Source organism: Pygoscelis adeliae, unplaced genomic scaffold (assembly GCF_000699105.1).
Source record: "Pygoscelis adeliae isolate BGI_AS28 unplaced genomic scaffold, ASM69910v1 Scaffold85, whole genome shotgun sequence".
NCBI lineage: Eukaryota > Metazoa > Chordata > Aves > Sphenisciformes > Spheniscidae > Pygoscelis > Pygoscelis adeliae.
In genome coordinates, this window is record NW_008824900.1 from 5,266,147 (window position 1) to 5,282,596 (window position 16,450).

General features: G+C 35.5%; 1 protein-coding gene across 1 annotated transcript in view; it reads left to right on the forward strand.

Moving 5' to 3' along the window:
• PARN (poly(A)-specific ribonuclease) overlaps positions 1 to 16,450 on the forward strand; it is a 64,643-nt gene that overhangs the window by 29,931 nt on the left and 18,262 nt on the right. The window contains exons 19-20 of the mRNA XM_009324747.1: positions 1,111 to 1,197; positions 8,648 to 8,722. Coding sequence (XP_009323022.1) covers positions 1,111 to 1,197; positions 8,648 to 8,722 — 162 coding nt within the window. The remainder of the gene's footprint in view (positions 1 to 1,110; positions 1,198 to 8,647; positions 8,723 to 16,450) is intronic.

Here is a 16,450-nt window from a genome sequence, read left to right on the forward strand (position 1 = left end):
TTTAGCAAACTGGAGCAGTAAATTATAAAGTGGAACACTCCACTTCAATGGTTCAGCCTCTGTCTAACATTAAATGTAAAATGACAAGGGAAGATCTAGCAATGTGTCATGCATGAAAACATAAATCTGCAGATACCTGTGGAGAGGCTCAATTAATGACTTGTGCATAGTTTCATATGAAAATGGAAAATATTTCAATATTTTTGCACCTTAAAATACAGTATTCCATTTGCTGCTTTTTAAAATACAGTAGGAATTCACAGGTTCTCAAAGCTCAAGTGTCTAGTGAAGGGAACTTCAGTCGCATGTACATTGTGGTGATTTCTTACGTACAAATGATCTTTACTGGGCGAGGTCAAAGGTCTGTCTTGTTTAGTAGCCTGCCTCTGATGATGACCAAAACCAGATGCGTAGGGGGAAGTGTGTAAAAGTAAGGCAGATGTATAGTGATAACTTCTGCTGTACTCTTACCTCGTCCAGCAGTTTGACTTGGATTCTCTCTCTCAAATTCACAAAGCTGCAAATAACTTTCAGTGTACACCAGACTTCCTTTGCACTTCCTCTTTAGATGTTGTCTTTTACATGCTATTTTTTTCTTGGTGTAATTTTTAATTAAAAAAAAAAAGTCTGTCAGTGTGTATATTCTAGCTTGTACCTTATGTTATATGAAAACTGAATTGAACATTGCTTCACAGTAAGTTTTTTATTGGCAGAAAAATGGCAACATTGAATTATTGCTAAGAATTTTTTAAAGCTAGAGCTGGAGCATGAAGAGGCTGTTGTTTTTAATTTCTGTCCTTGAACTTGGCACAAAGGATGTGAAGGACTGGATTTGTGGGCATTTCCCACTGCATGTAATACTGTTTCAATTTCTTATACAGATGAGTTAGTAGGATTTAGTACGTCTATTTCATGCATAGTTGCAGGCACATTTTTGTTGGTGCGTGATGTAGTGTCATAGATCTTGGCCTCTTTTCTTATTTAAAAAAAAGAAAAGAAAGAAAGGAAAAAAAAAAAAACAACACATAACCATATTGGATAACTTTTTTAGGATATTCTAAAGATACCAGTACTGCCTCTTATTTTAGCAAATGCTTTTTTGTTTTGCAGTGCAGCCAAAACGAGATCATGTTCTTCATGTTACTTTTCCCAAAGAGTGGAAGACTAGTGACCTTTACCAGCTTTTCAGTGCCTTTGGTGAGTGATAGTCTATCCTTCCCCCCCCCCCCCCCCCTCCCCCTTTGTCATTAGCAAGTACCTCTGGTTTTGTTTGTTATTTTTAATCTGTGGGTGCAGACGTACTCCCAGTATAGGTAATGATGAATCGCCTTTTGTAATTTTTGAATGGTGTCCTGTGGACTTCCTTTGTAATGATGTGTTGAAAGTGTTTGCCCTGATGAACTGCTCTTTAGAAGTCTTTTTATGTGGTGCTTGTTGAATATCGTGGACCTTTGATCGTTTTGTTTACAGCCTCTCCTGGGAGGAGGTAAGAGTTTATATAGGTGGGTAAAGGGAATGGGGATTGGTCTGAAAGGCAGATCAAGGTTTTAGGAATAAGGTTCATCCTGCAGTCTGCTTTAAAGCCAGATGCTAACTTACGTGAGTCTAGGCAAGCAAGCAAGCTTGAAAATAGTCAATTTGATTGCAAGATTGTGAACACCATCCAAGTCAGAAGAAATGACAAAAAAGCTATCTAATAACTGGGGACTAGTAGTCCTGTTGTTCCTCTACTAAGTGTTAGTATATAATCTAAGGACATGGAGATCCTAATTAATTGCCAGTGATCTCCTGATACCTAACTCTTGCAGCAGAAAACAGTGATTATGCTTTGTGTCCCTAAATCAGAATAGGAATGATCTTCCATACAGCTCTGTGTTGGATGTCGTTTCCAAGATTTTTATTGCAGATTGGTTTCTAGTTTCTTATTGCTGGGTAAGGTAATGCTTCAAAAGAGATCTTTTGGGCTTGCACTGAATTATAAATTATTTTTCTGGGTTTTTTTTCTGTTTTTTTTTTAGTTTTAATTATTTTTTTTTTTTTTTTTTTTTTTTTTTTTTTTTTTTTTTTTTTTTTGCAAAGAGGTAACTTCTTTCCATTTCTTAAAACATTTAATGTAAAATAAAAATTATCACTCTTATTAAAATAATTTTTGCATGATTTTCCAGAAATATTTGCTTGCAATACTTATGTTATTGAAAGTAGCTTATTAAATGTTACGTATAATAGACATTTATGCATCTTGTCTTCCTCAAATTCTGTAATAAGGATTTTAATGGGAAATTGCTTTTTTTTAAAAAAAAAAAAAAAGGAAGCTATTAACCAAAGTGTTTATTGGGGGGATTACTTTCTCATTTAAAGAAATAAAATCTTTGCTTTACATTAGTCTTGGCAGCTCTAAGCAGAGCACATATGACTGAATTTGTAACTTCCTATTCCTAAAAATTTTCTGCTTGGCACTATAGTTTCACCTTTTTCCTGCCCCCAGTCTTACTCAAAGTCTCAGTACCGATTTTGTCCATTGGAGTATAATTGTTATAAAAACTCTGCATATTTTTACATGTGTATTTATTATCTATTATGAAATGGACCTTTCCCCTTTTGGAGACAAACAAATGAAGAGATGTCTGTTTAGCTAGTACTCGATCAGTGTACTGCAGTTGTTTCAGAGTAATAGAATCATAGAATCATTTAGGTTGGAAAAGACCTTTAAGATCATCGAGTCCAACTGTAAACCTAACACTGCCAAGTCCACCACTAAACCATGTCCCTAAGCACCACATCTACACGTCTTTTAAATACCTCCAGGGATGGTGACTCCACCACTCCCTGGGCAGCCTGTTCCAGTGCCTGATAACCCTTTTGGTGAAGAAATTTTTCCTGATATCCAATCTAAACCTCCCCTGGCACACCTTGAGGCCGTTTCCTCTTGTCCTATCACTTGTTATGTACCACACTTAATGACTTAAGTCAGAGTTTGTAGTGTGGCAAACGGATTCAGGGAAAACCTGAACCTAACCTCCACTGAAATAATTGCTGTGGTATCCATAAGGACGTTTAATCACCAGTTAAAGGATGGAAGTCGCTCAGTGTACTCAGTCTCGTTACTCCTGTGCTTGCTGTAGGTCACCACGCTAGTTTACAGGATACCGTTCTCCTCTCCACCTAGAATTGTGACTTGGTAGTCTGTGCAGGGTCTCTGGACCTATATAAAATTTACTCAGTTCCTTCTGACTTTTTGATCTGTAGTGCAGCATAATGCCAGTATAATGCTGGATAGGATTTAATATTCCCTATTGGGAAATCTAGAATGTGAGAATGTAGAAAGTTACTGAGGTTCTTCTAGAGTTACTATTAACAGGGGTAAGAAACAATGCAATTTGGACGTTGTTTCTATAGACTTTTAAAGACTCAGCTGTATAATTTTTCTTATTTTATCAACTCTTCCCCTTCAGTGTTGGTGTGAAACGCAAGCACAGGTCACTACCACCAGGGGTCATACTTACACATCTCAAAATACTATTCAATTTTGACATTACCATTTCTCTCACTTCTCCAAATTTCAGAGCTGAATGTTTTCATACCTGGATTTACAAACTCTTGGTATTTGGGTAGTACTTAATCTGTATTTTGTTTTAGGTCTTATTGCCATGGTGTCTCAAAACAAACTGCAAATTATTCCTTCCAAAATTCTGGGAGTACCCATGCTTTTTCAGTTGTAGCTGGACAGAGAGACAGAGAGTGGCACAATGTAAGGTTAAGTGAGTTGCCAAAAGCCCCAAAAATATGACAGTAACAGACATGAATTATCCCGATTTATACACCAGTTAAACAAAAGTGTTTTTAAATCAAGCTTTTACCTGGATTAAAAATCAGTTGTTAAATTGAATAGCAACATTATCCTGAATTTATGAATTGAAGCAGAGTTGTAATCTTCCATGAAGCTTCTAATGAAAGCAGTGAAACAGCTGAAGGGGCTGCAGTGTCAGACTTGGAACTGTTTTACGTTTGCTACTCTAGAAGGAGCGTTCATGGTTCTGAAGTCTTCCAGTACTGCATGCATACCAAGTGGACACCTGTTCATGCAAGATGTTTTTATAGTCTCATGGGTGAATGTAGTTTCACTGTACAAGTACTTGCAGTACTATGCAGTCTCTTAAAACACTTTCTTTAAATTCTTAAATTTGTGTAGTTTATTTGGTCATGCTGATGTGAAATACGAAGGTATTAAAATAGTATTTGCTAGAATACAGCTTTTGTGTATTGCCTTCACTTCTACTTAAATGAATGTCTTTGATGGGCTTTAATTAAAACACATACTATAAAGTATTATGAAAACTACTACTTAAAAATTTTCCAAATGGGTGGAGTCAAACCTATGCATTGTATTTTGTGAGAGCGTGAGAGTCGTCTTTAAGATGGAGGTGAACGCTGTTGTAGTTCATGTAGTCAGTGATCTTGAAGATCCATAAATTACTTTTTAAATGTAACTAGTCCTTTGTGTGTTTAAATCTTGTTCTAGTAGGCCAAACTACTGTATAGGTGATTTTTAAGTGACTCTTAAATACATTTTTTGAGACTCATTTACAAGTTTCATACATTATGACATCTGTTCCTGTTAACCGCTGTACTGCAAACTCAGTGTTTAACTTTTCTTTAAAAAAAAAAAAAGTGGATCTCGAAAAATGCCCCTTTCAAAGGTGAAAAATCTAGTTTAAGGAAAACTTCTAGCACACAATATACATATTAAGTATTCTCCTGAGCTCATGTTCATATAGACATGTGAGCTTTGAGTGTTGGGTTTTTGGGTGTGGGGTTTTTTTTGTCTGTTTTTAAGGAGGTTTTAAATTTTAATCCTATTTTTCTCTATGCATTTCTGGCCTTTCCTCCTTCTGCTCATGCCAATGTTTCCTTCAGCTGTTCTTGCTTTCTTTGTACCCTGTCTTCCTGCCAGAAAGGTGGAAGCTCTATTAACCCTTCTCAATTATTCACCAGGAGAATGTTGTTTGTGTTTAATATATGCTTCAACCCTTGCTCAAAGACTAAAAGCTTCAACTGTTTCTGTTGTCTAATGCAGTCAGTGTCCAGAAACTGTTAGCAATTCTATCACGGTGTCAATGTGGTCAATTGTTTTTTTTACTGTAAGAAAGTAGAATATGTTAATAAACATTTTTCGTTAAATGAAAATCCATATAGTCCTAATACCTATACTAAGTGTTTAATTGCCACTAACAGTTGTTTCAGAAATTTATAAGAACAGAGCCAAAGTAAAACAACTTTCCTGCCTTCTAGCAACCTATAACTTAAGGACTCATGAGCTAGAGGTCACACTTGCATCTTTTAGTTTAAGCCTTTCACAGCTTTCTGTAAGTCAGTCTAAAACCATACTTTATCCCATATATATTCTTGTCATCCACAGCGCTTGATGGCAGTCCCCTTCTGGTTTTAAAACTTCTTTATATTTTATTAGATGTCCCTTAGTTGTTTTATAATGAAATAGTGAAACCCCTCTGTACGTCTTTCATATAATTTCTGTTCTCATATCTTGCCTACAGATATGTATAGGCATCTTCCTTGGACTCAGCCTTCAAAAGAAAATTCTTAGTTTACTTAGTCTCTTATACAGAAGCCTTTCCATACCTTTGGTCGTTGTGGTATAAAAAATGAAGAAAAATCTGTTTGGCTGACATAATCCATCAATATAATTTTATTCTGTGGATTTTAACGTTGTTTCCATGTTTGTGTTTATATAGAGAGAATATTCAAATTTATTTACAGAAAAAAACTCGTTACTTTGCACCTTCATCTCAGAAGCAACAGATCAGATTTTCATCTGCTCTTGTTTGGGTGAAGACGTTTTATTTCACTTGATAATTCTTTATTTGACATTACCCTTTTTTTAGCAAGCGACATTGTTTGACAGGGCATGTAGTAGCAAATAGACAAGGGGTCACATAGGCTAACAAGGGTGTTCTTCCAAGTATTGAAGACATTTGATCTATTCTAACAGTGTAGAGAGAGAAATCTTCTGTTTTATTTCTTTAGAGCTGGTGTTCTATTACATTGCTGTATATGGTTTGTTTGGATTAGCCTTGCAGTAAGTTGGCATGCGGCTATGTTGATTGCTAAATATTGTACTTCAAGTGCAGATGCGTTTGCTTTTCAGATCTTTATTGCCCTTTCACCATACTTTTGAAATGCACAATATTTACTGAGTGCTTAGCAATATTGCTGAATGATCTAATTTATTAATCTTGTCTCTCAAATTCTTATTTCTTAATAATAATGAAATGTGACATAGTCTGAAAAAAGTATCTTTTAAGCATGGAGAATTGCAGAAGAGCATTTGTTGCAGTTCTCTTCAGATTGCAGCTTAGTGTCCACTATTTAATGTTTGACTTGTTCTTAAAATTATATATTTAAAATGTACAAATCTGAGTATAAAGACAGCATATGTTGGGAGGTATTGAAACCCTTAATTATCTAAAATGGCAAAGTCATTTAGAGTGCAGCAGCCTTTCTGCAGCAATGAATAAGTATCTGAAACTGAAATGATGTGCCATCAATAGGTTGGATTTTTATTTATTTATTTTTATTTGGTACTTTGTGAAAACACGGGCACTGAAGTCCATTTGAGTATTAGCTGAACTCCTTCAGGAGATTTTAGTCCATCACTGATCCTCTTCAATATTTTATGCTAAGGGCACAATTGCAAGATGTACAGGAGAATTTTTCTTTCTGATCTTTCTTTTGGTCTGTTCAGGGTAGATATGGAATTAATTAACTATATATATAGGAAAGGGACAGAATCTGGACAGCACTTCCATGTTGAAGAATTACAGAAGAGTATGGTCTCAGATGATTGTTTAGAAAATTTTGTAATTAGTAATGCAAAAAAGGAGGACTTGATACTCACAGAAGTTCAGAACAATAACTTGTCAATGTACTTGGAACAGTGTTAAATTGTGCACTAATTTCTAATACTTAAAGGAAGCTCAGTGTCAGGGTCCTACCAAATGCACTACAATTTTGAGTTGCAATCATAAATCAGCTTGGGCTTTTCCTGTGTTGTGAAAGGTTAAGTGTCCTGCCAAGAGCATGTTGTCCCTATAGTAAAGACCCTTACCCATAGGCAGCAAAATCGATGTTCTTCAAAGATTTGAATTATTAGAAATTGAATTTATTTGTCCTACAGAGTTTTAAAAGAAATTCTAACGTTTGACTTCTCAGTGTAGGCTCTTCTTAATAGCAGCCTTAGCCCTTTAGTATAGGGAAATGTCAGAAACCATACTGAATTAATTATGGTTTTGGCAATGATCAAAATGATTATAACTTAAAGTCCTAAATAGCTGGCTACTCAAATGTATAGCATGCAAACTAAATCTAACTAGGCTTTTATTTTTTATAATTCAAAAATCTGTTTATTATCTGGCTGGATTTCAGAAGAGACTTCTATAACCTTGTAACCTGTAGGCTAAATTAGATTTAAATAGATTAAACATCTGAAAATAAAATGCATTTTAAGCCATTTTGCATCATTGTTTTTAACCTTGTAATGTCTGAAGGTTAAATGGTGGTGTAACATTATATATAACTTGATTTCCTAGTCTGCCTGAAAAAAATTGCACCAATTTTCAGTATCTGAATTGTACAAACAGTAGAGCACTTAGATGAGGGATAGGAGATGTAAATGGATTTCAGACTATAATAAAACCTTGTGTCTGGAATGGGAATCCCTTCCTCCACTTTTGCTTGATCATGAGCTCTTTTTGTGCTAATGTGACACTTTAAGCCATTCACATAGAAAATGGACTGTTTGATGAATGGAGGAACTTATTTCCAGTCACTGTTCCATTGTCACAGCTTCCAAATGAGGTCCCTGATTTTGTGCGTTTGTCCTCATATTTACTCAAATTATGTTTTCATTGCACATCCAGGAAATGGTGTATAGTGTGATCCAAACAAACCAGAGTTTGAAGATTTAGAGTGTTGCAATAACAGAGTTCTTCATTTGTGTGAACAATCTTCCCCGCACCACCACCCCACCCCACCCCGCTCTACTGGAATTTCTTATCTTGAGTGTCTGTACTAGTAAAGGAACAGTGAGTGGTAACTGGAGCTTGTCCATGCTGTGTCTTTAGGAAATGCTGCAGTTCTGAAGGATGGATAGGTTTTAAAACCCAAAGAGCAGTTCTTTATTTTGGTACAGAGCTGAAATTTCCCAGAAAAAAAAGCTTCAATTTTTGTTGTAGAATTATATAGAACACATGAAGGGAGGACTAAAAGAACCCTAAGATTACTTGAATTGTTACAAGATTAAAAAAAAAAAAAAAAAAAAGGCACTACAAAAAAGCAGAAGAACACTCTGGGAGTGGAAAAGGTATTAGATGTGTCTCTTTTTCCTTTTGGTCCTTACTCTAGTGGGTCTGAGGGTATACAGGATGCATACACAGCCCTAACAGTCACTGCTTTCTGAACAGTTCCAGGCTCATCTACAACTGTGTATGCACTATACACCTTTACAGTGGACAAAAGCCTTCTTAGGTGAAGTTACTTTTAATTGACTATTTTCTTTTATGTCTTGGTACATCGGATAAAATCTGTGACTAAGCCTAAGAAAAATAGCCATAATTTCTTTTGCCTTTTCTAGGTAACATTCAGGTTTCATGGATTGATGATACATCAGCATTTGTATCATTGAGCCAGCCAGAACAAGTACAAATAGGTAAGTGTTTCTGAATTTACTTCAATATTAAGACTTGACTTCAGCTGGCTCCTGTAAAATGCTCAGAGCCAACAGGGTTTGTGATGCTAATGGCAAAACTACTGACTTGGTTCAGATGCTACAGGAGGAACTAAACTTTTATAGCACTGGCACATGTGTTGCAGCAAAGACAAAGAAGCCCAAACTGGACTTGACTGAGAGAGTTTGGTGTTTCGTTCCATGACCCTCTTAAGTACCTGAACCTGTAGGTAGAGTAATGCTAGTTTCTTGACTTGACGCAGTATTTATTGAGGTTATTTACTGTTACTTTGCACAAAGCAGAGCTATCAAAGACTTTTATGGTCTTTGCCTTCAGATATCCTTTGGACCGATATACATGTTTGGTTTGGTTTACATTTGCAAGTGACAAGTGCAGTGGAAAGCCTTTTGGTGTATTGTAGAACACGTGCAAAATAATAGTCTCCTAACAGTCTGGACTGCTAATGTGTCTACAGTTTGTGCATTGATAATATGCGATCTCTCCAGACCTTAATTTTTTAATTGTCATTTGAGCTTTTGAGCTTAGCTTTGAAAAATGTTCATGGAAGTATACATGTTTAACTTTTTTCTTGACAGTTGATTGGTTTTGGGTTTGGGGTTTTTTATATATTGCTACTTGGTTTGGATTTTAGTAGAGGGATTAGTTTAAAGAAAAAAATTGGGCATGACTACATAAACACTCTTAGTGAACCCACATTCCTAATTCAGATAAATAGGACAGATAGTAATATTTCACATTTACAATTGTGCAAGGTACTCTAGAAAGAACCATTTCTGGTATAAGAAGCTGACTGAAAGCATAGAGCAAAATATTATCTAGGTATTGTAAGAAAAATGGAATAAGTAACACTCTTGAGAAATCAAGAATTAATCAAGAATTAAGTAAAAAACATAGGAAGAGACCGACATATCTGAATTTACTGAAAAGATTGCTTCCAGTTATGAGGAAAAACAGTCTTTTGGGGGGCGGGTTTTTTGGGTTGTTTTTTTGTTTGGGTTTGGTTTTTTGGTTTTTGTTATTGTTTTGGGAATTTTGTTTGTTTGGGTGGTGGTTTGGTGGTGTGTTTTTGTTTTTTAAGATTTTTGGTTGATTGTAGTTGGATCCACAAGCTCTTAGTGGTGTTTGTAGTTCTTTTGGGCATATATTTGAGAACTGACCCATAACTGCTGAGAACAATGACTGGAAATGGACTATGATACATGATGATTTGGGGTTCGTTATGGGAGCGTCATCCCTGTTTACTCAAATGCTTGCATCAAATGCTGTGGAGCCAATAAGAACAGCATACATAGCACTTTTGATTAAGTGGCTGGAATTTTGTTGCACTTAAGAGCTATCCTGCCAGAATTCCCACAATTAAGTTCTACAAAGAAAAAAATGAATTATAAAACCCCACTGAGTTCACCATCATCTATCTTATGAAGCTCAAATAAAGAAGCTTTCAGGTTCTGGATGCATAATCAGTGCATCTCTCTAATTCCTTATTAACATCCTGTGAGTGTTTATCATACTTCCTCATACATACATATCTCTGCAGAGGATTTTGAGTGCTTACTAGCAGCCTCCTTACAGCAAATGCTCCATAGCAGCAAGAGCCATTGTTTCTTCATCTGTATATAGATATAAGGACCATATAACTTCTACTGAGAAGTTCCAGAGAATTATATCAAAATAAATGTGGCCCTATTTTAGCTAGCTCTGTAACTCAGGAAAGCATTGCTAGCACTTCTTGCATGTGTCGTCTTAGTTTCTTACCTCTGAAGCATTCATGATTTGTAAACTGTATGTATTATAGTTAGCGGTGATACCAGCACACCATCAAAGGTTTGAGGGAAATGCTGTTCACGCAGCAATGAGTACATTACAAGATTGGAGGGAATAAGCCTTAATCTAAATTATTTTAAGTAAAAAGTTACTCTGAGCTTTGCAATCACAAATGATATGTTTGTGAAGTAGCAACTTAACGTGAAGTGTCTGAGGCTTTTTATTTCAGACCTGATTAATCTTATTCAGAGTTTGGTCTCCATGTGTGAGGTATAGGCTGAGAAAAAAATTGAATAAAGGTTTGGAATTGTTCCACCTTTTTGTCTTTCCAAGAGGATTTGTCTTTGTGGTGAAATGCTTTTTAGTGGTGTTTTCTGCTTTTTAGTTCAGATGCCCTGATGCACAGAATCTGTAGGTCATTTTAAGTTTATATGTCTGTGCCTTTTTTTCCCCTCCTCTTTTCAAGCTGATTGTTTCTCTGAGTGGGACTTACAAGACCATTTGTTTTCAATAAAAAACATGTGTTTTATGCCATTTCATAAGCTGAAAGCCTTCCTAGATGCTGCTACAGTAACTTCCCCACTGCTATCACCTCAGTTACTTACCTATTGTCTGAATGCTTGGCATACACATTCACCACCACTTTGTTTTTTTTTTTTTTTTTTTTTTTAATTTTTGTTACAGCAACTATATATTGTGGAAAGAACTGAATGTCTGCAGAATATTTAAACGGAATCTTTCTGGCACTGCTCTGTGTGTGTGTGTCTTCTTTTATGCTTTGTCAAACAGGAGGCTTGTTCTGTGGCCTACGTACTAGGAAACAAGTTATTTGTTTGAAAGCTCAGGTGATTATAGTCTTTCATGGATTTATATGAAATCAGGTTAGTAAAATCTCATATACTGAAAGCAGTCAGCCAACCAAGCTGATAAACTATAGCAACCTCAATTACCAAAAAGCTGTGTGTTCATAAAATCAATTCTGTTAATTCTGTTATTCTATTTCCTGATCTTAAATTCTTTAATGAACTGCTTTGGCAATAAAAGTCACTATTTGTACTTGTGATTTAGTGAGCTGTGTTTAAGTGAAGAACTTAGGAAAAACTAATTATGTGGCCTGTTTTTTAACGTGTTTATATAAATACGTCTGCATCTTCTGGACTACATAAAAAGCCTTGGAGAACTGTCAAACAATATGATACAATGCAAGATGTTGCTGCAGACATACGTTTATGCTTACCTCTTAAAGATGTTTCTGGCTTTGAGCTGGTATTAATATGTATAGTTAACAAAGCACACATGTGCAACAAAAACATTTATGGAAAATAAATGGATTGAGAACATGAAGGGTGTGTGGAAGTTGAGGTGGTCAGATTTGCATCATATGTGAGTCTAAGCACTGTAAAAATATCCAGACTTACTGCATCCTTTTAATAACGGAACTGTGTGGGGGAAAAGCTATGAAAATAGGATCAGTTTTGTAATAATCTGGATGGAATGTTAACTGATTCTAGGTCTACCAAATATTTTTTTAAAGTCAGTTCAGATCAGGGAGGTGTCTTTATTTTTCAGTTGCAGCAGCGATTCAAATACTGAATATTTGGCTGAACTAATGTAAAGTTACAGAATTGAACAGCAGATCATTTAAAGACTGATCTGCAGTCGTCCCTTGGCGTACATACTCAGGATAACCAGTTGATGAATCTGGCTTGTTTCTTAAAAAGCTTTCTCCAATGCCTTTTTATTTTGTTCAGCCTTGTAGGATTTGAAACATGTGATTTGTCCATATTACTAGTTTTGTTTAACTGTATCTAAGGGTTGTATTGAAATTGTGATGGTCTTGTGTCCTAAATACAGGAGGTTTTTTCCATGCTACTTTGAAAACTTTGAAAGGGGGGGGCAGTTGGAGGAGAGGATTTTTTTTTCTTTGTTGTCTTTCATATTTCAGATAATTAATTAGAATTAATTTTCATGCTCATGCTTAACCTTTACATCAAACAGATGACAGATCTCTTAAAATGTGACACTTTGTATAAGCTGTTCTATGCTGTTTCTGTTGCTTTTAACTTTCCTGGCTTCAGGTATTTTAAATGGACTAAAAACTTGTTCAACTACACCCTGGTCTACCAAATATTTTTTTAAAGTCAGTTCAGATCAGGGAGGTGTCTTTATTTTTCAGTTGCAGCAGCGATTCAAATACTGGGAATCTGTTGGATTTCTCATGTTAATATGCATGGAAATCAATTTTGAACATGTAGGTAATAAAAAGTATCTGTTCATCCCTCAGTGCTCTTTAAAACAGTGTTCCTGAGTTATGTAATATCATGGATGGTAACCATTAAGACCTAGTAAAAAACCGATTGATGAAACATTGGTCCATATGCTTTTCTGTTTAAAAAGTATAAATCTGATTAGCTGAATTAAACTAATAAGTAGCTCTTCAAATTTGGTAATCAGTAGTGTGCATGTGGCCAGGAAGAATGCACATTCCAATTTTTTAATTGTTAAAGTGTTACCCTGAAGGACCTATGAATCTTTGCAGAGTATAAAAAGTCTTGTTCCCTCTTCCACTTATTTCCCTCTGAAAAAATAAGAAGGGGAAAGGGCAGTATTTTTATAGGCAATTTTGGAGCTGCTCCTAAGTTTCAAACTGAATATAGCATGCTTAAAAAACATAAAACAGAAACCTCGGGGAAACAAGAAGCAAATCCCTTAACCTTCTCATTTTGCTGCTTGTAATAATGTCCAAGAATCTTCACTTTATTTGGTTATTCATGTGACTCACATATTGGCAGATTCTAATTTAGTATGGGTAGAAAAGGCTTGTTCTTGTATAAAATCATATTACTCTTTACAATTAGAACATAAACTTCAGCTTGAAGCAGAAGCTGCATCAAGACAAATATTAGGTAACCGTTTCATAATCACCATGGAGTTAGGTGCTTGCCGTGTCTATATATGCAAGTTGTACCTGCATATTTAGTGGGGGAAGATTGTTCTTGAGTTCTGGTGGGCTGTGTTCTCTGTGTCAGTTATCACTGTTGAATTGCAATGTTGTCATGTTAAAGCCAATAACGAGTTTGTGAAAGTGGTGGTTTAGATGGCTCTAATGTGTCACTTTTTGCAATATGCTCTGCTGTAAACTGATTTCCAAGTTACAAGCATCTTAAAACAATAATGGACAATAAACACAGTCTATTTTCTGTTGAGGTTTGCTGTTCAAGGCAGATAATTAATAAGAATTTGTTAAATGGTTGATATTCCTTTAGTTGGACATCTGGGAGACAGAACTTACTGGTGCCAAATTGTAGTTCATGTGATCTCAGCATTTCTGTCAAACATGGAGCGTGTGCTTTTTAAGTGTGTGACAAAAGATAAAGCAGTGTGCACTCTTATAGTTGATAAATACAAGAAACGTCAGAATGGACTTTTGGTGTACAACTGCTGGCTCTTATGACTTTCAGCTTGCTAGATAAGCTTGCTTTTGGATACTGTTCAGCTTTGTACATTTATAAAGTTGGCTTTTCATCTGGAAGAGTTAGTATGAAATAAGTGCTATTTCAATGCTTCTTGACTTACAGGGGTCTAGATTTCATACAAATAGTCCGGAAATGGTGGGGAAGATGGGAGAGACTTCAGCTTGTCTTAACTTTAGAGTAAACCCAGTATTTTATTTTGATTAATAAATTGACGTAGCCTGAAGTATTTCAGTGTTTCAACCATTTCAGTATCTCAACCGTTCTGGGCAGTTAACTAGTTTGTGAGTCTTCAATTAATGCTTTGTATCAATGATAAGCTCTCGTTATTCATGATTTCCTTGAATTTTGTTGCCAGCCAACTTTCAGTGACTATCTAGCTCGCTGGTCTAAAAAGAACCTAGATGCCGTCTTAAAGGGAGGTTTCTTTAGATGTCTTTGCACTTGTGGAGTCTTTATAGGCCATCTAAAATGTACTCTTAAAAATTGCTGTTACTTGAGGGTGAGTTAATTTCTGAAACATGGGAAAAGTCTTATGTTAGATTTTTAAAGTGCTTGAAAGTAAAATTGGGTTTCTGTTCTGAGACATTTGACATAGTTATATGTTAATGTGGAAATAATGGACAAGTTTATCAGTGGTACTTCAAAAATATACCTGGTTTATTTTCCCTTAGCAGCTAACGCTTACTTTTAATTCTCTTTACTTAAGGCTTAGGTGCAGGCTAACACTTGCTTTTAATTCTCTTTACTTAAGGCTTAGGTGTAGTTTAATAACTAATAACGTCTATGTTCTGATTATGAGTAACTTCTACAATATTTTAAGACCACTGAACTTAAGAGTAATTTTAACTTGAGAATCTTCCTGAGAATTTTTTTCTTGCTGTTTTAAAATGCAATAAATACATTTAACCTGAAATTTTAAATACATGTGAAAAGCAACTGCTTGTCATAAATAGCAAGCATTGAAATAATGTTAAGTTGTTCCATGTGTTAGTGCCCTGATACATGAGCTCATATAGAATTTACTGTGTGCAAGATATCTTCTTCCTCTAGGCATTGAGTAGATCAATGTATTTAGACAGCAGGGGAGCAATGGACTAAAGCAGGTGCAGCAGCTGAAATTGTGATGGCCTTTCAATGATTCTTGTTTAAATCATTAATCTTTCTGAACTTGTGAGTTTCTCAGACAGGGCTGGACTTCATGGTTCATTAGTGTTTTATAAGGTTTACTATAGAACCTTCTACTTAGCATGAATGCTTACCATCATGATTTAAAAATATACACATGTATTTTGAGATTGTGTGCATATCAGTTTCTTCTCACTGCATTTGGGGAAACGGCAGGTAATATCTGCTGTATTACCCAGATTCTTTGAAAAATTATGTTTTCACATGACTGTTCTCACCAATAAGATAATGTGAAATTCTTGTCAGATATATACTTCGGGCAGGAAACTTCCTTAACGTAGACCAAGGAAGCTGGATTCATACTGCAGTATGTCTGATCTGAGCCATTACTGTTGTTTTACTTTTTATTCAAATTATGTGCAGTCTCAAACAGTTTCTTTAGCTTTTTGTGATTTCTCCTCTCCTGCCCTCCATCAAATTTTGGATTCTTAAGATCCACAAGGTTTTGATGTTTTAGGAAAGCTTGGTTTAAATTTTGCATCAGTGGCTTGGTATTTCTCACGTTAAATTTGAGTAACTTGAATTCTTGTGCTGCATCAAAATGGCATTTAAGATGAGAAACTAATGGTTGTAGTAATTATAGTAAGATATAATCACCTTGTAGATGTATGCTTTTACATTATTTTCATGCAAGTTGGATTTTTTAAAAACATACATTACCTTGAAACTGCATATAGTTTTTCAAAAGATCGTAATGATTTGTTATATGTGCCTGTATGCTATGTAAGGACTTGAATGAAATGGTTTCACTAGGAAGACCTGAGCAGTTAGTCTGTAGGTTTTGCACTCCTCATGGGTAATAAGGGTTATCAAAATGGAGAAGTTAAAGATTTAGCTTTATTTGGGGTGCCTTTTTAATGGGGACAGTATCAACACACTTGTTTGATGCAGTAGTGAATATGTTAATTCTGGCAATGGGGTGCAATCATTCCTGTAGCAAACTGTATCTGATGGGTGAACTCATTATCTGGATAGTTCTTTTTGAAGCACCCGACATTGTGGAGCATTAATAGGCGCTTCAATTGAAAATGTCTGTGTTAATCTTGAACAGTCTTCTGGACAGCACTGCCATGAGGATGTCTTCAAGCTCAGTTCACTAGTTTTTGTTCTGAAGTTCTTAACCAGTGTCAGAAATGTCATCAGATTTTGCAGGAGTGTGCTTCCTGCAAGTGCTCAGCCTTGGCTGAAATGTTTAATTTGCTGGTATTAAAATATAGCTAATGGTTTGTGCCAGTCTTAATCCTTCATTGTTACATAAAGGAG